The sequence below is a fragment of the Oenanthe melanoleuca genome, chromosome 13 (genome assembly GCF_029582105.1).
Source record: "Oenanthe melanoleuca isolate GR-GAL-2019-014 chromosome 13, OMel1.0, whole genome shotgun sequence".
Lineage (NCBI taxonomy): Eukaryota > Metazoa > Chordata > Aves > Passeriformes > Muscicapidae > Oenanthe > Oenanthe melanoleuca.
Genome location: NC_079347.1, coordinates 14,507,538 through 14,535,343, shown reverse-complemented (window position 1 = coordinate 14,535,343; position 27,806 = coordinate 14,507,538). Strand labels below are relative to the sequence as shown.

General features: G+C 39.8%; 2 protein-coding genes across 2 annotated transcripts in view; one reads left to right on the top strand and one right to left on the bottom strand.

The window, feature by feature from the left end:
- Positions 1 to 2,378, bottom strand: part of INSYN2B (inhibitory synaptic factor family member 2B) — a 28,618-nt gene extending 26,240 nt beyond the window's left edge. The window contains exon 1 of the mRNA XM_056502224.1: positions 2,195 to 2,378. The gene's annotated coding sequence lies outside the window, so the exon portion shown is untranslated. The remainder of the gene's footprint in view (positions 1 to 2,194) is intronic.
- Positions 1 to 27,806, top strand: part of DOCK2 (dedicator of cytokinesis 2) — a 150,968-nt gene that overhangs the window by 88,755 nt on the left and 34,407 nt on the right. The window contains exons 28-33 of the mRNA XM_056502223.1: positions 3,452 to 3,550; positions 4,617 to 4,711; positions 18,192 to 18,270; positions 25,571 to 25,671; positions 25,768 to 25,826; positions 27,083 to 27,231. Coding sequence (XP_056358198.1) covers positions 3,452 to 3,550; positions 4,617 to 4,711; positions 18,192 to 18,270; positions 25,571 to 25,671; positions 25,768 to 25,826; positions 27,083 to 27,231 — 582 coding nt within the window. The remainder of the gene's footprint in view (positions 1 to 3,451; positions 3,551 to 4,616; positions 4,712 to 18,191; positions 18,271 to 25,570; positions 25,672 to 25,767; positions 25,827 to 27,082; positions 27,232 to 27,806) is intronic.

The window sequence follows — 27,806 nt, the reverse complement described above, 5'->3', positions numbered from 1 at the left end:
TTTGTGTTTGCACTCAGGCTGTGTGTTGGCAAAGTGCTCTATTAATGAGGGTAAATGCTACTTAAGTGCCTACATTAAATAAATATCCCCCTGAGCCCTTCCAGAAGTGCATCTGCATGAGGATTGCCTACCCTGCAGCCACTGAAACCCTTCTACAAGATTACATCCCTTACATGTAGCTTTATTCCATGGTATTTCTGTTGTTTTCCCAGTGCATTTGCCTCATCCTTTTGCTGCTGCTCTATTTGAAGTTACTACGGCAACCTGTCACCATCTGCTATTATAAAGTGTGCTGGCTTTAGTTGCTAGGTGTTGAAGTTTGTCATCTTACTCATATGATCCTGATGTTCCTCAGCTGTTTCTTTTCCTGTACATGTTGCATCCACAGCTAACCTGCACTTTTTCAGCAGTGCAAGAGATTTCACATCTTCCTGCTTGACCTTAGGGAGCCCTGTTTGTTTTACAGAATAAATCTGCAATTCCTTTTGATGTGCTTGGTATATACTCAACCAAAACATTTCTTTCACCTTACTCACTACTTTGCAGTGTTTATACTAAACCCAGCACTTTATTTCATTTTTATATGGTATTAATTATGTGGGAATTTGAATGTTTCCTGGGCATTTTCTCCTCCGTTTTATTTTCATTTTACTACCTATTTACTCCTGTTCCTGCTCATGATAGCAGTACAGTATTCATACTGTCAATTTTCCTATACCTTTACAAGTTTTTGTAAAGTCTGACAGAAAATTGGATAATTAAAAAAGTAGAATTCAGTGCTATTTCTCTTCTGGATGCTTTTGTGGTCATAAGGAAATTAATGTAGTGAAGTTGGGAAATATATTATTAGATCACTTTACAATCATGCAGAGGTGTTTCTGGGGTTTTTTAATGTTCATGTTGTCTCAGCAGTCAAGTGTTTACTTTGATACATTTATTTTTTATACATTTGACCTAGTTATAATCAATGTTTTCTGCTGTAATTCACAAGCCTGAGCACAGCTAACATTATTTGCTAGGATTCTACCTGAACTTCACCTTGTCTGCCTCAACCTCTTTTATACTATTCATTCCCCGTGTGCAACGTTTGATTTAATGAAATAAGTGTTTTAATAGAGTGCTGTGTGGTTCTGAATTTCTTCTGCCCATCCTGTGAACACTCAGGCTGTGTCCAGGCACAAGAGCTGGCTCTTGTGCAGAACTTTCTGTGTTCACAGGCAGTTTTTGCTCTTTGCACACTCCAGTGAGAGGCACTTGAACCCCAGAGGAGAATTTCAGTGAATGCACAGAGATATTTGCAGGTTGGATCACAGCTGTGGAGAGCCCTGTGTTATCCTTCAGTTCAGTGGCAGAGCTGGGGGTGCAGGGCACTTCAGAGATCTGAATGAATATTTACTGCTGCCATTTGGGGATTAGGAGGGAGGGGCAAGATTTAAACCTATAAAGATGCTATCAGATGATTTCTGATAGTTGAGATTGCTGGCAAGAATATTATTACAGATCAAACAGTATCTGTAATTTCCTGCTTTACAGTTACATGGAAAGGATGGAGGAAGTTTGTGCAGCAAACCATCTTTACTGACACCTTTTTTATTCTCATTCAGTCTGACTGGTGTGAATTTGACAGGTTTTAATTTGACAGGGGTCCTGGCCAGCAAGATGTGATCTTTGCTATGGCTCTTTCCAAGCATATCATCTGTTAATTTTAAAATCACCATACCCAGTCACTAAGGCATTTTTGCTGTACCACAATCACAGACATAGCTAGGCACATTTTTTGAAGTTGGTTTTAACAAAAGAAACAACCTTCTTAAAGTCTCTATGCCCTTAAGCATCATAACACATCTATTCAATGGTTGTGAAGAAATGCTGCTTATTTCAAGCAGCAATTATTTAACTTGAGCCCAGAAAGGCATTCAGTGGTGAATGCTTAACTACTAAAAATACGAGCTGCTTTTCGTGTCAATTCTCCCACTTCTGCCCAGAATCTTTTTTCAAAATCAAGACATGAGAAGAAAACCCCCACACAATTTTGGTACCGAATCCTTTGCAATTCATTATTCCTTTCAGCTATGCATTTAACACCACAGCAAAGATTTGTCTGCTCCAGAACTGTAAAAGTGAAGTACTACTGCAGGAAATCCAGCATTTCTTTTAGAAGAGCATCAGCACCCGAGAACACACGATTTCTTACCTGAAAGCTTTTGGTTTACCTGCAGAAAATGAGTCTTCTTAGCCTTAAAAAGTAGGCAAGGCTCTCACTAGCACTAAGGTCACTCCAAAAGAAGGTAGGATAGGTCCTTTAGGTTGTGATTTCACTCTTTGTATGCAAGAAGTGTGCTGGGTCTGCTCACGTAGGAATAAATAAATAAAGCCCCGGCAGCACACGGCGGAGAGCAGCTCGTGGAGGGAAGCACAAGACCTCTAGTGGTGACAGGCAGCAGCTGAGACAGGGACTGCTCCTGCTCTGGAACGGGGACAAAATGGTTGGGTACCACTGATGTAACAGAGTGACCCCGAGCATCCCAGCATCACCTCCTGCACACCCAGCCTGGCCACCCCCGAGCCAGCACGCTGAAAGGATCCAAGGGAAATTATTCTTAAATTAAATAATTCAAGAATTATTTATTCTCGAATTAAATAATCGAAGAAAAATATTTTGCGTGCTCATCAGTTTTGTTGTTGAAATAAAATCAAAGCGTGGAAAGGAGTTTTTAAACTGAGAATTAAAACTTCAGCAGGTTAAAAGAAGGAATCTTCACGGTCTTAAAGGAAAACTGCAAATCATTAGAGTCACTATTATTGCTTGGGAAAGAAACAGCTTTGAGACTTTCAGTAACTTACAGTGAAAACTCAGGGCTGGAAATCATGTTGTATCTTTCAGCATTTTGACTTTTGGAGTTGAGAAAGACTAAATACTTCTTTTGAGGAGGCCTGAAAGAAGTTTTGAGATATGAAGGTTATAATGTTCATAAAGTTTGAGAGTTCTCTAATAGCTGCTTAAACACCTGCAGAATGTAAAAAAGAGGGTTTCTTGCACTATTTCTTCCTGTGAATTACTAGAAATTTTTGATTCTAACATATTTTCTTCCCATTAATTCAAAATAGAAGAATCCTAGGGAACATCAACTCCCTTTTAGGAGTCTTAAGGTGATACTGAGTTGCACTTTATATAAGAAGTTTTCTTGTCACAATGTGTGTTTCCATGTGGTGCCTCATTAATGATGCAGCTTTCTCACAAGAGCCCATCCCTTGCCAAGGCAGCTTTGGAATAATCCTTTTGGAGTTCTTACTTTGTTTCTTTCATCTGGGCTCGCCAAAGCTTGAATATTATTCATTTTTACATACATAAAGGGATTTTTCAGGATTTCTCATGCTTCAACTTTAGAAGGAGTACAGTCCAATATCTTAAATAATCCAGATGTGTTGGTTCTGCCTGTTTTGCTTCCAGAGTCATTTTGTGGCGTGCATGACAGCGATCCTAAACCAGATGAACGACCAGCATTATTCAGTGTACATTGAAACTTTCCAGACAAGCTCAGAACTAGTGGTGAGTACTGAGGGATCATGGAGTTGATAGTTATAGTGTTTGATTCCCTGTAAAAAATCAGTAGATTTGTTTATTGGAGTTCCTTGTCTGATTCTTCCTAGAATGAATTCTGTTATTGCACTGCCTCCCCCTTCTAATGGTGGCACTGGACAACCCTGTACCCAAAAATTTGGAAAGAAACAAATTTCTCTGTTAATCCTGGCAACAAGGTGGTGATGTAATGATCCAGAATTAGTAATGGGATCTCTGTGCTGTACTCTTTTGAGGAAGGGAAAAATAGAAAGAATAAACTCACAACAAAACAAGAGCAAAACCTATCCTCAACTAGTTAACATTCCCTTCACACTTCACACATGGTGATCCATTTCCATTTTCATTTTCACTATTGAGTCTACACTCCTGGTGCAAATAACATTGTAAGCTAAATGCAATAAATGCCCTATTCTTGTAGTGCATCCTTTTATTGTAATTGTTTCTGCCATAATTTAATGGTACCAGGTTTCCATAGTCCTCTGTGTGTCCTTTTGCATTCCTGGTGTAGCTGTCAGGTAAGGCAGGGTAGTGGCACAGCTTTGGATTACATCTACAGTTAGTCCATGGAGACAATAGATGCATTTGTCAAGAATTAATCACTTTCCTTCCTTTCTTAAAGTCAGAATGGTGCCGTAACTGAATTTTTAAATGTGGACCAAGTGGAGTGAAAAATGAAAAAATCCTGTATTTTTCAAACCCATTCATTCTTATGCATAGTGAGACTAATTCATAAAAAATATCGAAGTTTACCCAGAAGTACCACAACTTTTTCTTTCCATTCATTTATGCCTTCCACTTTCCAAAGAGCCCAGTCCAATGACTTTAATGTTGTGGCTTTAGCTTTCATTTGGAATTTGGGACTGCTGCTCTACAGGATTTTGTCTCCAGTCTCAGATTTACTGATATCACCAGGAGTTCTTCTCCTGACTTCACTGAGAGCACAGTGGAACCCCCCATCCTGGCTCCTTCATCACTCAGAAATATTTCCAAGTGTGTTACACAGCCCTGGCCTGACTGCATTCTGTTGTTCCAGGACTTCTTGATGGAGACATTCATAATGTTCAAGGATCTCATTGGGAAGAACGTTTACCCCTCGGACTGGATGGCCATGAGCATGGTGCAGAACAGGTAAAGGGGAGGAGCAGAGCTGTGCTCTCTGCTTGTCCAGAGTGACTCAATTCACTGCCTACAAAACATTTTTCAGTGCAGTCTAGGATTCCTTTATCATTCCAGAATGGGGAATGCCAAGGAGGCATTCTGAAACATTCTGAAACAATCCATTAAACAGCTTGTTGCCTGTGCTTTAAGTCCACTTAAAATGGAAAGGAGAAAATTAGTTACTTTTAAAAATTTATTTGGCTGTTACCTTTACTGCTGAACTTATTCTGGCTTCTTGTTTTCAAAGAAATACATTGAGTTTAGAGCTGGATTGTGTTACCAAGTGAATACACTTTTAAAGCAAGACTTCTGTTGACAATCACATGTACTACCTTTATTTTAGTTTTGTAGAGGTGGTGGTAAACACTGAGTTTTCTAGAGGTTGCAGAGGGACAGGTCTCAGAGTTAAGTGTCAAAAGTGCATAGGTTTGAATTAATTTAGTCCACAGATGCTGTTTATTCAAAATGCCACAGTTACACAATTCTTCCACTTTTATAATATATAAAAATAGAGGACTGAGAATGCTCAGTAAAGTTGATCTTCTCCTCAGTCTTGAGGAAATGATTTGTCAATAAAATTTACAGTTTTGTGATATCAGAGTTTTATACTGGATACATTTTAAGCTAGGATTTGAATGGAATTATGTTAAATGAAAAGGTTGTTTGGGGCTTTTTGCATTCCCTGATTCAAAAGGGAAGATTGTACTCTAGTGGATAGAGAGGTGCTAGTCAGGTGTTCAAAGCTCACTTGTGATGTGCAGGGACATTAATGACTGTGCAGAGGGATCCCTGAGCCCTCTTCTGAGGTGGGCAGCTACAGATGTGCTGGTGCATGTGTAAATTCAGGTAATGTTTTGTACATTACAGGGGTTTCATCCCTCCTGGTTTTCTGTCTGAGCCAGTCTTTGGCCTCCCAGGTAAAATCTAACTCCTTGCACATCCTCATGTTGCTGCTGCTGAGATTGCAACTAGTTTTGATGTAGCAAGGATTACTCTAAAAACCACCAGTTTAATACTAAACTACCTACAGTCATCTGGCACATCAAACTTTTCATGTGTAAAACTGTTCCTCTTATCTAGAAAATGCTGCTGACACCTGCATTGTCCACAGTTACAGGATTATTTTACTCTGTGAGGGTGGGAAGTGTCTGTCCTTGGTCAAAGAATGCCTTTGGGGTTTGGGGCTTCACCTGGTGATGTCTGCACTGCACCAGGTCCTGACATTAAAAATTGCTTTGGAGGACTCTATGTGTGTTCTTGTGCCTCCTAATGACTCTGAACTCTGTGCACAAGTTGTTCCAGGCAGGTTTTGTTGCTCTAAGCTTTATCCTGTGTAAATAAATAAGTCAGCATTAAAAAAAAAAAAAATTGTTTAGAAGCTATTTAATAGTTCTCCTGTAAATACATTGCTTACCTAAAATGACTTGGCACTGTTTATACTCCTTGATTATGTTGCTGTTCTCTGGAATGCATAAGGAAATGAGTTATTGATCTTATTTTATATCTTAATTTTATGTTATATCAACTGAGAAGGAGGATTTTTATTAGTCTTTAAAGAAATTTGGGGTTTTTTTTTTCTTTGTTTGGGTTTTGGGATTTTTTTTTTTCTTTTCTTTTGAGGGAATGGATGTTCTACAAAATAAATTGAAGACTAATTTAGTTTTCTAGATTTGCCTTGTTAACATTCTTTACCACAAACTAGAGAAGTAGCAGAGGAAAAAGTCACAGGGGATCAGGCTTAGGTCTCTTATAATAACACAGAGAGAAGAAAAGACAATTAAGGCAAAACCCCAGCAAACCAAACACAAAAATTATCAGCACAGTGCAAGTCTTGCATTCTCTACTCCCCTGTTGTGATCAGGAGGCTCCATGCAGGCTTTTTCCTCCCTGAAGAAGGTGTTTTGTCTCATTTGCCAAGAGCCTGGGGAGGGCTGTGGCACATCTGTGGTGTGTGGTGTCCCCTGGGCAGTGGCAGGGGGTAGCTGGGGGCACCTCAGGGTGTGCAGCACATCCTGGTCCCCTGCATGACCCTGTGGGTTCTGTGGCTTGCAAGGAAAGTGGGAACTGGGGGGAGTTTGCTGTAGGAGGGACTGCAGCACAGAGATGTGAAATCAGCAATTTACAGAGAGCAGAGGAGAGGGAGGAACATCACCAGCACTGCAGGTCTGGTCCTGTTTGCTGAGCTGGACACCCCAATTCCTGTCATCTGGAAGAAAAACAGCAGTGCCTGAATGACATCAGGGATATAAAATTTGATGTCTGGCATAGATGGGGACACACAGTGAGAGAATAAATTCTTCCAAAGGAAGGGAGAATGGCACATTCCTGTCCAGGAGAAATTCTGGTGGGTGAGTTGAAAGAATTGGAGTAGAAGCTCAACTGACTCAACTTACTTCTTGAGCTTTTCCTATATCAGGATGGAATGATTTAACTTCAGTGACTTTAAACCACTATGATAAACAATGTGCTCTTTGCTTCCCAAGCATGCTCAGCCCAAAGCACTTTTGAGAGGCAGAGGCTGTGTGTGACAGGCAGCACTCAACGAGCAACAGAGAATGAAAAGGGGGAATGAAATAATAAAATAATGAAATAATGAAATAAATAATGAAACAGTGAAATACCTTTTCTTTTTCCTTTTTTTCCCCCTCTTCCATTAACAGCAAGAAGGAAAGAACACATGCTAGCTAGGGCAGAACACTTTGGGAAACAGTAACATCATCACTGAGGTCATGAGGATATAATATCTGAGTTGTTTTTGTGATCCTCCGTGGTGGATTTAATTAACTTTTGTTATAATTAAAGTTGCTTACTGCATTCTTCTTATTAGTTACTACTGCTTGTGTGGGCACTTTATTCCACTCATGACACTTAGACATTAGCTATTAACTTATTAAAAGCAGTAATTCCTAATTACATGGCATTTGTGAGGAAATGCTACGCTGGTTTAGGTAATACCATATAGTCTGTTTATCTTTCAGCTGTTCATAATTTTAATTTAGAGAGCTATAATTTCTCCCAGGAAATTCATGTACTTTATTGTCAACATGAAGTGCATGGGGAGCCAGATTCCCTGAGTGAAAGGAGCACTTAACAGGGTTAGAAAACATAGGGAAAGTGTTCCCTTCCATTTCCTTGTCCTCTGGGCTTTGAAATGGTAATTCCTCACAGGGAGTCTGAAGTATTTGATCTTATCATAATTAGTACCTAGGATCAGTTTGGTTGGTGTCCAGTCTGAAGTGTCTTAGTGGGCACTTTGATTGTTTGCACGTCCAATTTGGGTTGGTTTTTTTTTGAACCTTGCCCACATTGTTTTTCAGGTATTTAAAAATAAATGGAAACAGGGTTTAACCAGCACATTTCAAGGTCAGGTCCTACTTGCTGAAAAAACTCCTGCAAGATAACACTGTAGGGTATTTTCTAACACCAAAAGTTCGGCTTTTTCTAAAATATGTTTTCATTACCTGTGTATCTGAGTATTTTCAGACATCTGTCACAGTCAAGTCTTCCCCAGTGCTTTTTAAGCCTAACTTGAAAGGTTTAGCACTGCAGGTATTTGTCAAAAGAGCTGGAATTGTTGTCAATTTTCTTTCATTATACATACTAAAAATAGCTGTTCACTTGCTGATGAGCTGCTTTGTGACACCCTGCAGAGTGGCTCTGGTGGAGCTCCCTCTTGGAGCACTGCTGTTAGTGCAGCCCCAGCTCAGAGTGCCTTCAAATCAATCACCTGCAGCCCAGGCACCCCAGCCCTCCTCAGCCTGCAGGGCTGTCCTGCTCCTGGCCAGGCAGCAAAGGGATGCTGAGGAAATTCCCCTTTGGTGTCCAGCAAGGGACTGCTGGGACTTCTTGTTCAAGGGAGGACAGTAGGGATTCCAAGCCTGGGGGCATTTTGTGGGTTGGTTTGGTTTTTTTTTTTTTCCAAAGATCACCAGAGAATGGCTCTGTGGCTTCTGAAAAACTTGTTTCCCACATAGGGATTCATGGTCCTGAGCACAAGCTAGGAATGAAGTGTTCCAGGCCAGGCTGGACAGGGCTTGGAGCAGCCTGTCCCAGTGGAAGGTGTCCCTGCCCATGGCAGGGGGTGCCATGAAATGAGATTTAAGGTCCCTTCCAACCCAAACCATTCTGTGATTCAATGAACCCAAGTTGAAAGGCAGAAAAACTTTAAATTAATTAAAATATTTGAGCAGCCTCTCAGTCTTCCCTTTATCTGTTGGTGAAAATAAAACTTGTCATATTTTAAAAATAAACAAACAAACAAAAAACCCATACCAACCCCCAAATGAATAGTTTAGGTTAGTTTTACCCTGAAAGCTGGTTCATTTATGTAACTAAGGTTGGATGATGGTGTTATGGTTTATTTTTTGCAAATAAGGCAGAATTTAGAGGACTGATCTGCTGTACACAAGTAATTCTTTTCTTTGATCTTGTTTTCCTCTGCAACTTTTGACTGATTTAAACATCTTATAGAAATGCCATTGTTTTTATAAGGGCTTGAATATTCAGGGGAGCAGAATATGTTTATACATAGGCTTATGACATATTGCAGAACTTTGTAATTTTAATGTATGAAAAAATATTTTAAGCAACAAGTATAAGTGTCTAACAAAAATATTCTTTTACGCACAGTTGCAGAAAGGGGTAAATAAGGTATTATAACAAGTGCAATGTTACTGTTTAGTCATTGATTTAATTGTGTACAGTGATAGGATGTGTCCTTGGACAGTTTGGCTTTGTTATGAGACTAAAAATGTCCTTGTTGAAATGCAGTTTCCCTGTTAATATAAAGTTCCTTTCAGAGGGAAATTTATTTATTTCTTTGTTGTTTCCCATGCTGGGGTATTTGGTACATAATGCCTCAATCTTCTCAAATTTGTGTCTCCTGCCCATTAAATCCAGGTTCTTCAATTTCCTCATTGTCTTTCTCAGTCTCTACAAAAGTCAGAGTTTGTAATCAGGGAAATGACATGAACAATAGCTGGGGCAATGGGTGAGAGCAGGGGCAGTGCTTTGCTCCCATGGAGAATTTCACTTCCAGCTGTGGCTGGTCCCTTGGTACTCTGCTGGCAGCTCCCAGCTGTAAATGGGGTAACTGCACCACCTAATTAGTGCCTTGTCTTCATTTTCTTCTGTCTTCACTCAGAGCCAGGATTAAAAATACAAAGGACATGATTTTTTTGTGTTCAGACTTGGTTGTTTATTAAATCTTATCTAAAGTACAGAGAATTGAACAACACTTCCAGCTACCAGCTCAAAGTGAGCAAAATGGAGCTGAATATAGCTAGTGACAAGGTCTTTTAAAGAAAAACAGTCCAGTAAAGAAATAACACTTATATTGTTTATACTTTTGACCCAATAACCAAACATGTGTGACCCTCAGTACAGCACAACCAAAAATTACTACCTGAAATCATGAAGAGGAAGGGAGAAGACAGAAATAAACACCCCAAATCCTCCATCTCATCCCATACCTATTACTGTATCATAAAATCCCCGAATTTAAAACCCTTCACCATGTGAAATGACACACTTCTATTTAACCACACACCCTTGATTCCAACTCCATCACTCAAATTTGGAAGCCTTCTCTAAGGCCTCAACCAAAATCAGTGTTCTCCTGGGGGCAGTGCCAGAAAGCACAGAAAGATCAAAACTCCCAGGGGCTCCAGCACCCAGCCTGGCACAGAGTCTCTTCCCCCTGCAGGTGCCTGGCTCTGCCTGTGCCAGTGTCACCCTGCCCTGCCACCACCTGCACCCTCCCAGCACCAAGGGCTCCTCCTGCACTAACTCTCATGCTGCTGGTTGTTATCTGTGCTGTGGAATTACCTGATTGCAGGAATCCAAACACCTCATCATGTGCTGGCTGCAGCAGATAATCTGCTCAGCAAGGGAGGCAGCTGCCCATTGTGGTCGTGGTACAGAGTGGATGCCTGGCAGGTTTTAACAGCAGTCATTTGTTTAATCTTTTATCTGAAATGCAGAGAGAAAACGTGCAGGGAGATGCTCCATCCCCACTCCCACTGCAGTGTCTCATCTTCCCTGCTATCAGCTGCTGGGATGCTCACACCCCCAGACTAAGAGATCCCTGAAGTAAAAGAAAAGTCCTCAGTGGAGAGAACAACTCAACACCCAAAAAAAAAAAAAAAAAAAAAAAAAAACTTGGTAATTTGATGTTCTCAGGAAGTCAGTGAGATAAACTGTTATTTTCCTTCAACTTGCAGATAGAAACCCCGAAGGTTCTTTGCTGTGTGGCCTGTTATAAAACGTTTTCAAGTATTTTAATTTTAATAAAACATCTGGGGATTAAGACAACAAGGAGTATTTTCCCCTCTGTAGAATATATGTGCAAATGAGTAAAAAACATTGAAGAGATTACCCACACAAACTGTTCTGTGTCACTTTAGAAAAGACTAAAAATTCAATACTCATGATTTTCATTAGTTGTAAGTGCAATTGAGCAATCCTTCTGTGTTCCCCATCCTGAGTAACTTTGACCAGAACTTCATCTAATTGGAGATTTTCAGAAATAAAATATATGCAATTTCCTTGTATTGAACATTATTTTTAACAGTTAATTTTCATTTTTTACCAGAGGCATCACAAAATAACCCTGCTGGTGTATTATGTATTTGCTGCATAATCACCTCTTTTAAAATTCATAGTTTGCTGGTTCAATGCAATGAAAATCAGTGGAAGAATGGAGAAGTTATTTTGCAATATCAATTCAAACTTCCTTTAAAAGTGAAGACTGTGGGAGTTTTATTAGTGTGTGACATCCTGACACAACCTTGTTAAGACATTGCATTCATCTTTAAGAAAAGAGTTTCATCTTCATGTCTAATTCCCAGTCTTGATTAGCACTAAAGACAGCATGTGATTGTTAATTTTTTCATTAATTCAGAATATTTCTACTATGCAAAAAATTGTCTGGAATGCACAGAAAAGCAAAGGAGACAGAATGAGAAGAAAGTCACAATATAAGCAAAATTACTGAAAGTAATGAAGTACTGAAAGCTCTCAAGCTGATTTACTTAGAGCCCATTCTGGCAGCTCTTTGTGTGCTTCATTTTCAAGCTATGAAGCTCCTTAAAGCATTCAAAACATCCCATTTCCAGGAGTTTGGCATAAAATGTGCACTTAATATGCAGACTTGAAAATGTGTTTTGGCTCCTAGATGAGAGCTGCACGGTGTTTGAAGCATGTTTTGGGTAGATGCTGAAGGAAAAGCCACATCCAACGAGCCTGTTGGCCAAGGCAAGGGTCCCACGTGGAAATTTGGCTCAGAGCCACTGCAATTCCTGACTTTCTCTGGGATTTCATTGTGCTGCTGTCAGAGTAACTCTGACACATTACAGCATGCAATATTCTGGATGCTTGGCATAGCTGTTTAATGCAAATTTTCAAATAATGCTAATAAGGAAAAACACAATATATATTTGAAACAAGCCCCAGTATTATAATGGAGACAGGAGCAGCTGGGGCACAGCCATTTTGCAGCAGTTGCTTTCTTATCATATTATTTAGTTACACTCTGGGTGTACATTGGAAAAGATTTTAGGAATATGGCAGTTGCCTTATCATTAGAATTCAATATGAATGGTTCAAGAAATTATTCTTCAGCCTGTAGCGAAGCTGAGTTGACACAAGGGAGAAACATGATGAAATTATTCTCCTTTCTTTGTGCCACTGGCCATATTTCTCCAGTTACCATGGAAGTGGATTTCTTCCCAAGTGTTGCCATTACTGTGCTCTTCATAACTGGGTTTCATGTAGCCACAAGGTTTTTAAATATTGTTTCCATCTTGCATTACCCTTAGTTTCTAAATCAGTGATTGCTGTGCTATTAGGAGATAATTTCTGCTGTTGCTTTGTTATTTCACCTGTAGTACCTGAGTGTTTTAGTCTCTCCTGCCACACTGGTTGCTTGTCTGGTCTCTTCTGTGTATTTTGTACCCTCCAGCATTAATTTATGGTTGCCATTCACTGTTCCAGTCCTGGACAGTGGCCAGCACTGGGGTTTGGGTCTGACCCACTCTGAATCCTCTCACTCTGTAATGTCCTTTCTTCTGCATGTTCTGCACACAGCAATGCAAAGAAAAGGTGACAGAAGCCCACAGGAGAATCATTTGAATTAAGCTGATTTCCCTTGTGTTTCAATCCCCATCAGGTGTCTCCTGCACAACATTTTATGAGGATGATACTAAGTTGATATAAATTATGTACGAGTATTATTTTGGCTGTGCTATTCCCTGCTCCAGATCTCATAGAACTGGCATAATGGCCAAACTTTTTCTATCAGAAAATACCTTTAAAAATAACAATCAGTAAATCCTCCAGGGTTTGCAAGAACTTCTCTCATATTCCTCATCTGTTCAAGTGAGGATTCACTGGTGAAAATGCTGATTGATCAGTTTGGGGGATTTCAAAAAACAGTGAAGCTAGTGTAACTCCTTCTGGCTTCAATTTTGGACAAAACTCTCAGCAGGAAAAGCACTTAGGGCTTGTGGGAAGGAGTTCTGAGTTGTAAAAACTATCTGTGCCTTCACTGGCTTTTGGATGTGACTAAAAACCTCATGTGTGCCATCATTTTAATGACTTCTTTGAATAAGTTTTCACAACACAGAGAATACACTCTTTTAAACTTCCTTTTTCTGTGTCTGATTATCCAGTGGAAGGTCACACTTGATTCATTTTTTCCACCTGTCAGTGCATCAGTGCAGCCACGGCCTGAGGAGCCACAGCAAGCAGGAGTTGGAGCTGATGCTCATAAAGAGCTGAGTGAATTCATTCAGCCTTCACCTCAGTATCTGGGTTACTCATCTGAGAGCTGCAGCAGTGAACTCACAGATTGTAGAGTCATGTGAACCTGAAAAGACATTGAAGAGCATCTCACTGCAGTTGGGCACTGCTTTAAAAGAATTCACCTGAACAGTCAGAGGAAAGGTCTGTTCATTATTTTGGAAATTTCTAATTCTGGATCTGATTTATGCACCTTTCCCAGAATCATCCTGTGGACCCAGAAGGGTTCTTTGTTTGGAAAAAGGCCAGCTTTTGCAAAGCCACCTAAGAATAGTCAATATGAATTTAAGGTTTTGTTTGTTTAGGGTTTGTAGGGGGATGTTGTTTGGTTGGTTGGTTGTTTTATTAAATCCTCTCCTTGTTTTATGTTGCAAGAAGCTGATGTAACAATCCTAACTAGCTTGCTAAAAATAACTTGGAGTTGCAGATCTGAATTTTAGGTTTATTACTTATTTACACTTCAAAAGCAAGGACAATATGCAGGCCTATTTTCCTGTTAAACAAAATCATCATCTTCTGAGAAATAGCCTTGAAATCCTATTTTGATTGATATGTTGTTTATAAACACATTATTCTTTCCTTGCTCCATCTCAATCCCTCTGTTTTATTTTGAGCAAGAAACAGCTTGAAATCAAATTTTTATCTTAGGGTGACATGAATTTTCAGTTTTTTCTGTCTTAAATTATTTCTCTATGTTACTCGAGGTACTGTTCTCCCCTAGAACAGACATCTAATTGTGTGAAACTCAGTACAGTGGCACAGGTTTCTATTCTTTGGGTTTTCTTTCTGGCCAAAATTTTTAACAAATGTCTCTGACAATACAATAAAGTAAAGCAGAAGCAGCAGGAAATTCAGAGATGGAAACAGGAGCAGCTGAACCATGGCAATTTTGTTGCTGTCCTAAGCCAAAACTCTGCATTTTTATACCCACATTTAGCCCAGAGACTCTGGACTTTGAAGATCTTCCATAAATCTTCAGGCCCAAGAGTTTTATATGAGCTGTACATTAGAAGCATCAATCCTCATAAACTCAGGAAATATCATTGAAGTTATTGTGGGTAAAGGAATTTCAGCAGTTTTAGATCACAATTATTTAAACTGATGAGAAATTAATTCCATAGTGAATGACCATAGAAAAATTATAATTTCATTAAAATTAATTGAAAATGTGACAATTTAATTCAAGTCTTTAAAGATCGGTATTTAAAATTATATTTTATCATTTTTTTCATCAAAATCTCACACTGTTTTACAAGTATTTTCATGGTTGTGGCTACTTAATTAATGTCCATTTTTGGTGAAAGTGGAGACTGAGGCAGGACAGTGAAATCATTGAGGCATTGGCAGGAGCCAGGAATAGATTCAAACCCTCTGCCTAAATGACTCCCAATGACAGGAATAGATACACCTTTAGGCAAAATACAAATGCATGAAAATATTTGGAACTTGACAGCCTGGAAATATTGCAAGCTCCCTGAAAAGGTGTCATTCCAGTCTGTCAGATAAAAATATTTGTGAGAGTGAAAGGGATGTTTACAGAAGACAGCTTACATATAATTATATTGTATAGAAACCAGTAAATATTTTTAATATTTTCCATTATTTCTACTGGGCATTCAATTCCTCAGTATTTCTTAGGTGTCCCTGAGGTTATTCTGTGTGGCTAAAAGTAAACCACAAGCTCTTCACAAAAATTTTATTATACCCAGTAATATCTCCATATTAGGAAATGGATTTCCACTAATAAATTTCGTGTGTGTTTAAGCTGTGATTATTTCTACTTTATCTTGCATGATATTTCTGTTTAAAGGGTAAAGTACTCTTTAAAAAAAAGTAAAGAGAAAAGTGTGGGATTTTTTTATTGCAAGAAAAGTTATTCTCACCTGACTATACCAGAGTCTGGATAGTTAGGTGATGTGTTTTGCCATGGTGTTGGAACAGTGTGGAAATGCACAGAATCTGGGAATTTAAAAGCCTCAGAAATGGAAGACACCCCCTCCTGCTCCAGCCAAAAACTCTGAGTGAAGGGAAATGCTCTCCCTGAGCAGCTGGAGCTCAAGAACTTGCTTATGTGAGTTGGCAAGAAACAAACTTTGTAAATCCAAGGGTCTAGAGCAATACAAAGCTACAGAAAACTGAACACTGAAAAGGCCCTGACCTAAAATTCCTGTTCAGAAGAATAATGATGATAATGATGATGATACAGAATAACCTGTCTTGATTCTGCTGAGCTGTGTGGGGTTTTGTGCTGCCTGAAATAAATCACTCCTCTAGAATCCCCTTTTTTTGCAACATCCTGAACTGTTTGTGTCAAGTATCAGGCAGCTGGAGGAGATAAATGTCCCCATGTGAGTGGAGCCTTGGGGAAGGATGTGTTTATTGCTCTAGGGCAGAGTGGGACTGCTTCCAGCAGGAATCACATCTAGGAGCTGATCACATAAAGGTGACCAAGCCTGGGAAATGACACTGGGGCACAGGGCAGCCCTGTGAGTGTGCACCAGGTGTTCAGCAGAGCAAGTGAGAGCACTGAGCAAAATTTGATTTCTTGTACTGCAGGAGATTTGATGCCTCTTGGCTTGTCACAAATCAGCCCCTTAATTCAGCTGGCAAGATCAGCTGAGCCAGTGCTGGAAGATGAGATCAGAGGATGCCCTGGACCATGCTGGCCAGGGAGCTCAGCTGGGTGTGTGGGGTGATGCTGTGAGTGACAGCAGCATCAGAAATCTCTTACATCCCCCTGCCACCTTGGCAAGGTGTGACACCATGCATAATTACTGCATGCAATAATTACTGCATGCATGATTACTGGAGTTCCTTGATCCCATCAGCAGTACAGGGGAGTGTTACACAGATGGAAAGAATTCTTCTTTAGGTTTTGCAAAGAACATTTTCCTCTGGAGAACCCCCAAGAGGGGATGTCACTCCAGCCAGTCGCTGCTCCAGTGAAGCAGGGAACTCCTCTGGGTGGTTGCTCAGTGGTTCAGTGGGATTCCCTGTCATAAACCTGCCAAGAGCTGAACTCTTTCTTTACTTCCCTTGTTACAAAACTGGACTTAGCCCTTCTGATTTCTCTTTTTTTGTGTGTGTGATGGGACTAAAACTCCTTTCTGTTCTGTTCTGTTTCTGCTGCCAGGGGACCAGTGTAACAGCAGAGCTTGTTTGCTGTGCTCTACCAATGGCCAATGGTATTTAATTGTGCTCCCTTCAGTTTCTCCTTTGCTGTGTCTGATCACTTCTGAGCCAGTATAAAACTCAGGCATCCCAAAGCCAAGAGCTGCAGAGTAGAGCAAGATTCACACAGAAGCTGGGTTTGCTAATTTTGGATGCACATCCTGGTTGTGCTCAGAGCTCTCTGATGCTGCCCTGAGAAGCTGTGAGCACTCAGCCTCTCATCTGCACAGTGCTTTCGATTTTATAGATCCTGTCACCTCCCTGCTCTGTCAGGGTCCCTGACTGATAATCTCACACAATTATTTGTGTGTTTTCTGCCCTCTTCTTCCTTTTCCTATTTGTTTATCCTTTTGAGTTGGGGCACAGGAACACCAGAGAGGATCCAGCACAAGGACACAGCATTCCTTTGTCAGTAACATATGGATATCCTGCTGTTTCTTAATCTTTTGCTGATAATCCTAATTATTGAATTATTGTTTTCTCTGATGCTGCTAATCACTGAGATAGTGGGGATTTCTGGACCTGACTGTTGTAACTATTAGATTTTTTTTCCTGACTGGGAGTATCTAGTTGACAGCCAATCAATATATTTGAGCAATTAGGATTGGTTTTGCCTTGTGTTCACCTTTCTGTTTGCCCCTACAGTGTTTTCCATAGAAATACTTCCACTTAATAGCTTTAAAAAAATTACCTATGAAGCAGAGGCAGATGATCACTTTCAGTCAATTTCCAATTTTGAAAACAACTGAATTATTAAAATAAACTTTATAAATATTTAAAGATAAAATTGATTTTTTGTTTCACGAATGTCCCGTGCTGGGAAGTCAGACAAAGAAATTAGCTTTAGAAACATGACTTAATCATGCTGCATTAATCAAGAGCTTAAATAGGGGCTGCTTTTCAGGCTGGAGGGGTAATGTTCATGCTCTTACTCTTGGAAGAACTGTATAGTGTTTTGAATGTGTATTTTCAGTGTTTGGAATGTTTTTATAATCCACCTGGGGATTATAAAGTGGGCAGAGGTGTTGTCCTGCCCTCCCCACCTGTAAAAAAGCTGAAAAGCTGCACTTAATACCTTTGAAGTGGCAGCTCCTAATTAATGATGTGAGCACAGGAGCTGTTTCAGGAGGTGTTGCCACCCTTGTGAATGATCTGGCTTTGGCAGAAGGTGACACTGGATTTGAAAGAACTGCTCTGTTTTCTCAGGAATGCAGCAGAGTGTGCAGCAGGGGAAGCAAAATTCTATTGTCTGACTTTTCCAGCAGAGGTGGAGGAACTTTTTGACAGTTGTGTAATTTTTTTATGGGCAGCACAGTAAATCCTGTGCCACTGTACAGATTGTCACTGCTGTGCTCAGGTGTGATGCTCCCAGTGTGTTCAGTGCCAAATGTGCTTCCACCACTATCACACACAGTGGGGATTGATTGCCAAGCTTACATTCATTTTTCTATATCACTGCCTTTTGTTCATTATTTTTTAGGGTCTTCTTGAGAGCCATCAACAAATTTGCTGAGACAATGAACCAGAAATTTTTGGAGAACATGAATTTTGAAGTCCAAGTAAGTATTGAGTGTTTTAGCTGGGCCAAGGCAGCATGTGCACATCTGCCAGAGCCCCTCTGGTGCTGTGCTCAGTGTCAGCATCAGGCTGATATTCACAGTGTCAGACAGGATACTGGGGCTGAGTGGCAGGATTGGACCATCTTCCATGGTTTTTGGGCTTTGATCATTTGTGACAAGGCACCCCACCAGGGTATTTTCTTCTGTAATTCTGCTCAGGACTGGCTAGCACAAAACTTTTTTTTTTCTTAGCTAGCCAAGTGATTTCAGAAAGTTGATCTCAGTAGTAGCACATGGAGGCTTTACAATGTCAGTGCTGTGGATGTTGGACAGAAAGAGCTTAACTTTGCTGTTTCCTAGAGTTTTTGGCAGATAGAATTTATTTTTGACTTGTAGTCTTCACTGACAAATCTATCTTCATCTATTTGTTTTTATTAGTTCTTTCTGTAATAATTTTTAATTAGAGTTAGATGGGTTTTTTTGTTTGTTCAATATCATTCTGTGCAACAGAACTATTTTGTTATGCATTTTACCATGTTTGGCTTCCTTTAGATAAAAATGAAAATATCTGTAGTTTTCACATTCATTAATTTGGTATTAAAATATAAATATACTTTTAGATTCAGGATTTGTCATTAAGTGCTGTGTGATCATGGTGTGTGAAGTTATTCTGTTTCACCCTTTACATAAAGTTCAGGGCTTTATTATTTTATGGTTCATCTCACAGTTTTCAATCTGTTTTAAATGATTCCACTTGTGCTAAAACCTATTTGGGAATTGGTCTCTTGATGCTCAGCACAAAACCTCTTGGTCCCAAACAGCTGCAGAGGAGCCTCGTGGTTACACAGGGAGATTTTGAAAAGCAGTGGTGAAAAGAAATGTAAAAGATTCACACTCAATTATAGTGGCACCAAGTAGGAAATGTAGAGCTTTTTCCTGCCTTATTTCATTAAAAATGTTTTACCTTCTAAAGGTGGGATTATACAAATGTATATATGTATACATACATATGTATGTGTATATGTATTATGGGTTTTATAAAGATTTTTGAATCACAATTAAATATATTTCTTCCAATGAACTTTAAATGTATTTTTTTAGTAAATATCCCTGTTGGAAACTCTCAGGCCCTTGACATATTTATGAGATAATCTTAGGCTCTATCAGTTTATTAACAAGCAGTTTATAACCTGTTGTTTCTGTAGCACTTGATCCCTTTTTGCTGCATGAGGTGTCAGTAATTTTTAAAAGCAGATAACAAAGGCCTGACCATGTGCAGGATACCAAAACCACCCAGGCTATAAAGACTGGATCTGTCGAAGTTTTATTAAGGTGTGCACTGCCTTTTTCAAGCCTGAAAGCAGCAGTTTGATCTGGAGTCTTTATTTCAGCTCTTTCCTGTGGCAATTCTGTGCCTTCCAAAGTGTTGTCAAACAACCAGGGATGCTGCAGTTCAACTCTGCCCCTTGTAGTTCAAGGGGAGGCATTAATGCTCTTTTATTCATGACTTGTCAAATATCTGGAGGCTCTGAGTAAGGTAAGCAATGTTTTAGTAAATAAGTGATGCCCTGTAAAGAATTGTAATACCCTTATAGTCTTCATAAGAGACTTGAAATCAAGGTATTACTTTTCTTTCCTAATAAAAGCTCTGCAAACCTTCTAAGAGTTCCCTAAACACACCTATTTAAAAAATTGCAGCTGGACTAAAAAAGGTCTGAATAGTGCAAAGTACATTTTCTAATATCCTTAATTATAAATTTGATTTCCCACAGTATTTTTTTAATTAATATATCTTGGCTGTATGCAAACCTGAGCAGTGGTTAACTCAATGAGAAACTCCTGTACTTCATAAAGTAGTTCACCCTATTGTATAGTACTGTGTAGCTGTATTTCAATTTTTATTTACATTCCTATTAAAAATTGAGAATAGGACAAAGAAACTTGCTTTTTCTATTTTGATTTGAGGGAAAATTTGGAAGATTGTAAGTGTCATGGTTGTTAAGAGCTGCAGCCTGATAATCACATGGGCTGTTCATTTTCCAGCCCCACACATCCCAACCCTGCCCTGTGTTTGGGGCAGCTCCCTGAGCCCAGACACTGCAGGAGGAGCTGAATGGGCTGGGGAGAGCAGAGATGCAAATCAAAGTGTTATCTAAAATAAAAAGGTGCCACACTTTAAGTTCTCTATAAACAAGTGCTTGATTTTTACTGTTTGCAGGATGGTGTTTTCACATCAGATTATTAAGAGTTGAAGCAAAGTCTTAATTAAAAGAAGAATTTGAAAAGCTGTTTAAAGAAATAGATCTGAGGATTTTCACTTGGCTGAGTGGTTGCATGGCCATAAATAGTAGACAACCAAAGCAAACAAAGCAAGTCAACTGTGAAGAAAGTGTGGTTTAAATCTAGAGAAATGCAGTGAAAAAAATTTTTTATTACTCTGGTTGAGCCTGTTAAATGGAGAAAAAAAATATTCATGGCCTCTTTCTTTGCTTTTTTCATTTATTATGTGATTCAGGTAGAAGGGAAAGAGGTGCTACCATTTGGGGCCTGGGAAAGGATGTGCTGTGTCTGATCAAGAGTGGCTCCAGTCCTTAAGCTTAGAGCTCAGCATTGCCTTAAAGCCACAGGTTCAATGCTCAGGCTGGTGGATAGAGAGAACAATCCCAACCCCCTGCCCAGCACAGCAGTGAATTCCCTGCCTTAGCAAGGTCAGCACTCAGATTCACCCTCCCATTTTGGCAGGGAGCCCTTCCCTGATCCCAGAGCTCTGGCACCAAGGCTGTCATTGCACTGGGCAGGCAGCAAGGGCCACCATGGGCTTGGGAGTCTTTGGTCTTGGAGGTAAAAAAATCATCTGATAACTAAAGTTTAGTGCCTGCTGGGTGAGGGGTGATTTCCTTGGGTTGGGGTTTTTTCTGGGTTTGCACACAGAGTGCACAAGGGATGGGTTCAGTGCATCAGTGGCACTCAGAGGTTGTGTCCTGCAGAGATTCTCCAGTGTCAGCACGCAGCAAAACTTAGCACAACAAAACCAGGTCTGCCTGCAAGGCTTCTGTTATGGAATATTTACTGTTGTGCTGATAAAACAAAGCTGTTAGCTCCAGAGGAAATAATTTTACAGAAGAGAAGAGAGTGAAATTTCATTAAGTGATTGACCAAAAATAAACCATGAAGTGGGAGTGAAGGAGAGCTCCCAGTATTCATGGTGCCTACAGTACAAACAGGGACAGAATCTTGCATAATGCATGACTCTGCATTCTTCAGTGCTGAACATAAACTGGAACATGAGGATTTAATGCACAGAAATCTGGAGTTTCAGCAGGAATTATTGGAGTAGGTAAAAACCCTCAATATTTAGCAGTTTCTATTCTATTCATGTCCCTGGATTTGAAAGAATTTATTTTCTTACATTTGTGTTAGATACAAAGAGGTTCTGTTAAATATTAAAACTGGTTATCTAGAAAGGCAGGGAATATTTTCTCACTCCAGGATTCTGGAGAATTAATTCAGCAGTTCACCTGTCTGATCAGTTTAGCAGAGTTTAGCAGCTCTTGCCTTGGCATGTGGAGCTGGAGCAGCTCAGCTGGCAGGTGTCCTTCCAGGTACATGTTCAGAGCTTGCAAGGAAAAATCTGAAGGCTTGCAACTGTGGAAAGTATTCTAGATTAAAACTCTGAATTCAGGATGACCCTGTGGAGAGAATATAAGGAGATATATTGGTGGCATACAAGAAAAAAAGGGCAAGCAGGTCTGAGGTTAGACTTTGCCCTGAACACCATGACAATCAGTGTCTTAGTCCTTGGTTTTTAAAAATTTCATTCTTTGTTGCATTTCATGTCAATAAAAAGTCTTATCTTAGTGTGATTGTAAATATTTTTTGTTTATTTTTCTCCTTTCCATCTTTTTCTTTGTTTGCTCTCAATAATATTTAAAATAATATTCCAAGGATTCTCCTAATTGATTGCAGAACTGTGTCAGGCACAGTGTCCTGTGTGTCCCCACCACCTCCTCACACTGGTGCCCCCCAGTCAGCAGCACTCCTGCAGTTGTAGGAGGATTTGTTGTGGGCTGCCTTTGATGTTTCCTTTTCTCTGGAGTGCTGCTGGTGTAGGGTTCATTATCAGCTTCTCCTGGTAAAGGCAAGGGAAATTCAGCCATTCTTAAAAGATGTTGTAATGTTGGGATTTTGCTGGTTTGTATCAAGTAGCAGTTCTTTAGTAATCTGCCAATTTCAAATGTGAAGATTGGACACCATGTCCAGACCACTGCTTTGCAGCTGGGCTTGTGCAGGGCAGCAGAACAGCTACACCATCAAAAGGTGTAAATTCTGGATTTAAGGTGCAGGAGTTGAGATGGGCTCTTCAGAAGAGGCTTAACAAGAAAACAAAAATCTTAAAAATTGTGAAATATATTTTGAAAAAGGTCACCCTGGTGTCTTTGGCTTAATTGTAACAAAAACTTCGATTTTCTGTAGTTATGCAATATTGCAACAGCTGTCTGAGAAGATGCCATCTGTGGTAGATAGGATGATTCCAGGACATTTTTGTTTCTGTTGGCAGCTGATGTCATTGCAAGGTGCTGCCTCTGTCCAGGGCACAGCATTTTCACTCTGTCACTGTCACCTGCACCACCTTTGGCTTCCAGTCCTGCTCTGCCCAGGAGGAGTTTCCATGCAGAACACACCTGCCCTGTGACAGTGCCCTCCCTTGCTGCCACTGGATTCCTCTCAGAATTCCTCTGGGAATGTCACTGGACACATTTGGGGCAGGGCAGGGTGAACAAACCCAAAGCATTTTGTTGTGCTGGGGCACAGCTGCTGCAGAGCCTCTGCTCTGGAAATGTTATTGATTCCTGCTCCTCCTCCCTTCCCTCCATTAGCACTACATCTACAGGGCATTAGAAAGGATTAGAATTCTGTATCTGTGCTCTTATAGTGATTATAATTCATATATTAATCAGCTATGCCACAGAATTTTATTATAGAAGGCATGGTCCAAAATCTAATGTTAGTGTGATTTGAAAGGAAATGCTTATTTTTTGTGTTTTCCCACCCCTCTTGCATGAGCTATGCTCCATTACTAACTCACCAGTGATGAAATGTATTTTAACATCACAAACAGAATTGTGCAGCTTATTTTTTATGTTAAAATTTTCTTTAAGAAATCCCAAAATCAAAACCCTCAGTGCATTACAAATACACAGGGGAAAAATACACACTGCAAAAAATGTATGTATGACAGTGATAAACATTGCAGAAACAATGCAGAGGTTAATAGGGAGTGAAACCATTGGGAAATTTGGCTAAAATTAACTATATTGGAAATATAAAACTGTTATATTTTTATATATTAGATATTGTATTGCACATTTGAAAATTATCAAATTACAGAGTTTGATGTTCATATTTGATCCTTCCACCAGCAAATATCAGCTTTCAGAGGTGTGTGAAGGAGGAGGCTGCAGCCTTTACTCCTGGATGATATTTTAGCATAATTACCAAATCTTTTCTTTGTGAGATGGCTGGAAATTTCCTGCTAAATTAATTCCACATTTTCCAATTCAACAGATGTCCAAAACACCTTGGAATTTTATTGTGGGGTTAAGAGAAAACAAAATGTGTCTCATAAGAATAACTGTATCTTTAAAATCTGTTTCCATATTATTTTACTTTAGAGAGAGGGTGCTTTGTCTCACAGAGTTTTAAAGTTAGTTTTGGTGCTTGAAACCTTGTGAGTCCTTAATTTGAATATGCTTTTGAAAGGGAAAGGATCCCATCTTTTAGCCATTTTGGAGTACTCTGAGGATGGAAGGAAAAGGATTTTATAAATAATCAGGTGGAGCCTGTAGGGTGTGTCTGACAAAGGTGGCACTCAACTTGGAGCTATTAAATGAAATAAGAGACCATTTAGGAGTAAGCCTTCATTTTTCTCCCCACAATCTAGAACAATTAGAGAAATTTTCCATTTGACTGCTGTAACTGACACATACACAGTGTGTGCCTTGCACATCAATAAACAGCTTCCCAAGGGGCTGAGAACTCCACACTGGTCAAAATAGCCTCTTAAAATATTTGGTGAGAGTGAAAGTGGCCCTTCAGGTACAGACAGCCTTAGTGCTGGTGAGCCAGGCTCAGAACTGGCTGCAGAACAGGGTTGGTGTGTGCAGCAGGGCCAGCTGTGCTCACACAGAGCCCTCCAGGGGCTGGGCACAGCCTCCAGGGAGGAACAAATTAACAGCAGCATCATCTACAAACATAGAGGGCGTTTGAGAATGGCATTTATTACGGGAAATGTCTGTGGCTCTGGGTGTGGGTTTGTGTGCTGGGATCTGTTTTTCCTGGGTATTTGCACACCAGAGTTTTCCAGGCTACAAAGGACAGAGGCCACTTCAGCTCTGACAGAACATTTTGTTTCCAGGCTGTTCCCTGGGGGTTCCCAACCCAGGCTTGTACTGGACCACACGAAATGAAGAGCTCTGTCCCATGTTTAGTTCCACCCTTTGAATCACCACTGAATCGATTTCCCGTTGCCTTCTGCTCTCTCACTGAGCCCTACCCCTGGTTTTAGCTGCAGCTGCATTTTTAAGTGTTTGAAGCGGCTCCTGACTGTCTAAAAGCTTCTGAAAATTGCATTTCCTTCCTTAAATTTCTGTTTCCTAGAGAAGTTTCTCTTTTCCCTTTCCATTTCTAGTGTGTGAGAAGTGCTTGTTTTTGATTGTGTGTAGAACAAATAGTTTGCTTTCAGGAATTAAGGGCTGTGCTCTGTAAGCACAGAGGCTTTTTTTCTGCTTCAAGTGCAGGCTCAGTACAATCAGCTGTTATTTAGGAGTGTATTTTGTCCTTCTTTCATGTGGAAAGCTCTTCACAAATGACACTGGAATTTCACACAAATGGCTGTTGAATTAGTGCCCGAAGAGGAGGCAGGAGATGCCTTTTGAAGTGGTGCTCAAATGCCTTCAGCTCCAGTTTGTAAAGATCCACCAGCATGTAACATGTTCCCCCAGTCCTGCTTTGGTTCAGGGATTCATGTTGCTGGCTAATGAATCTCATGTGAATCTTTTTTTAGCAATATTTATTCAGCTGCTCTGTTATTAAGAGCAAGTGTGTAGTAGTGGTTATTAAAATTCATCTTTCTTGTTTTTCTGCTAATTGCATAATACTAACGATGTACATCTCTGCATAATATAAAAATCTCATATTGCTTGCATCATTTGGTTTCATGAATTATTCTGCATTATGCATCATTTAATATTATTCCTGCTTTCCTCAAAATTATTATAATTTCCTTATATTCAATTTACAGCTGTGGAACAACTATTTTCACTTGGCTGTGGCTTTTATTACCCAAGATTCACTACAGCTAGAAAACTTTTCCCATGCAAAATACAACAAAATCCAGAACAAGTAAGCAAAATATATCCTTTATCTTACATTTAATTTTGTAGCAAAGTGATAAAAAAGGTAAGAATAAAAATACCTTTCCTTTTCCTTTCCTCCCAGATATGGAGATATGAGACGTTTAATTGGCTTTGCTATCCGTGACATGTGGTACAAACTTGGTGAGTAGCACACTGAGCTTCACTGCCCCTAAATCTGTCACATAATGTTTGTTCCATTGAAAAGTATCTGAACATGAAGTGCTTTTGTAAATATTTCTGAATTTGAACTTAAAATATGTTTTCACTCTTGTGATTAAGCTTGGAGCCAATATGAGATACAGCTGGACTACAGCCAGGTTTGTATTTAAAAGAGAACTCACAACCTTCTCTCAGCTTTCAAACATGACTGAAATCAGGTTTCAGAGCCTTATTTTGCAGGACTGAGACTGGATGAATTTTCCCTGATATGGTCACTGCTCAGCCTGAACCTGTGATTCTGCAAATTAGGAGACTCAGATCTAGAATCTGTTTGTATTAAAATTCCAAAAAACATTTCTACATTTGTCACACTGCCAGGCTCTGCTGCTCTTCCTTTGAGAGTTTCTTGCTAACTCCTTTGGGATCATTTCCTATTAACTGAACTTAGGTAGAATATTCATTTTATCTTGGAAAATTTTTCTGTGGCATCTGCATTAAAAAATCACAGGGCACACATCAGAGGGGAGCATCAGACTCAGAACACTCCTTGGTTTGGAACAAGTCTCACATTTGCTGATGAGAAGGTTTTTGTCTCCTTACAAGCTCAGGCAGCAGTGACACCCACAGAGCTCCTTGGGTTTTCTGCTCTGCTCCATTTATCAGGGCACCCCTGGGACCTGGCCAGGTGTTCTGCAGATTTGGGTGCTGGAACCCTGGTCCTACCAGATCATTCCCTGGGGGTTCAGCAGTTGAGTTCTGGGGATGGTGTTTCTGATTTTGATGCATTGGTTGCTTTTGATTCATTGTTGCAATGTCTGATTTAATTCTAAAAGCCAGTAATGGTTTTTCTCCTTCCAGAAAGGTTACTCCATGTGACATTACCCTGTCCTGCTCTCCTGCTGGTAGAATTTGGGAGGTTCTTAGGGTAATTTGTTACTTTCTGCTCTAAATATTTATAAGGATATGTCAAAAACTGAAAAATTGAATTCTTCACTGAAAATATCAGATCCTCTGGCATTCCTGCTTATTCCTGGCACTGCATTCTGGCCCCTTAGAAGGAGACAAAACCCATTCACATGCCCCCAGCTTTAGAGAAGAAATGAAAATAAGTGACTGAGTTGTAAGACTTGACCAACACAGGTGGCTTAAACACTACTTTAAATGATTGCAACTCCTAGATGTCTTCCTAAAAATATTTGGTTTGCTCCTCAAATATTCAATTTTTGGTTTTGTTTCAGGCCAGAATAAAATTTGCTTTATCCCAGGGATGGTTGGGCCCATCTTGGAAATGACTCTTATTCCAGAAGTCGAACTACGAAAAGCCACAATCCCAATTTTCTTTGACATGATGCTGTGTGAATATCAGAGGACAGGAGAATTCAAAAAGGTAATTACAAATGCTCTGCATGGAAATGCATTGAAATGTCACATGCTCAGTATTTCTGGTAAATGTTTGCCAAGTGAGCTTTTCTGCTTACACAAAGTGAAATCCCAAATATTAAAAAGCAAAGAAACAGCAAGTGTAGGATCTCCAGAGTGAATTAGTTCAACTTAGGCAGAACTTGTTGCAATGGCAGCAACAAATAGATGGAATAGCAAAGAGGGGCCCAGGGAGATTGCAGGATCTTAATCCAAATTTTCAGGATTTTACTGGAAAGATTCTGAGCAGCAAGACTTACATTGAAGTCAGCCCTTCATTAATTAGGAGATAGAATTAAATGACCTCTAGGGATCCTCTATAATCTAAATATTTCCTTATCCACCTCTCTTGTGACATGGATATTGGTAAGCCAAAACTTCCAGGTTTCAATACAGAGTATCTGACAGGAGGAGCAGTGAATAGTTAAATATATGTTATCAGATTTACCAGGAAACTGTAACTTGTTCTAAATGTTTATTGTGAGAAAAAGTAATCACTGTGATGGACTGAAATTCCTGGAGTGTTTTTGGCAGTGATTTTGC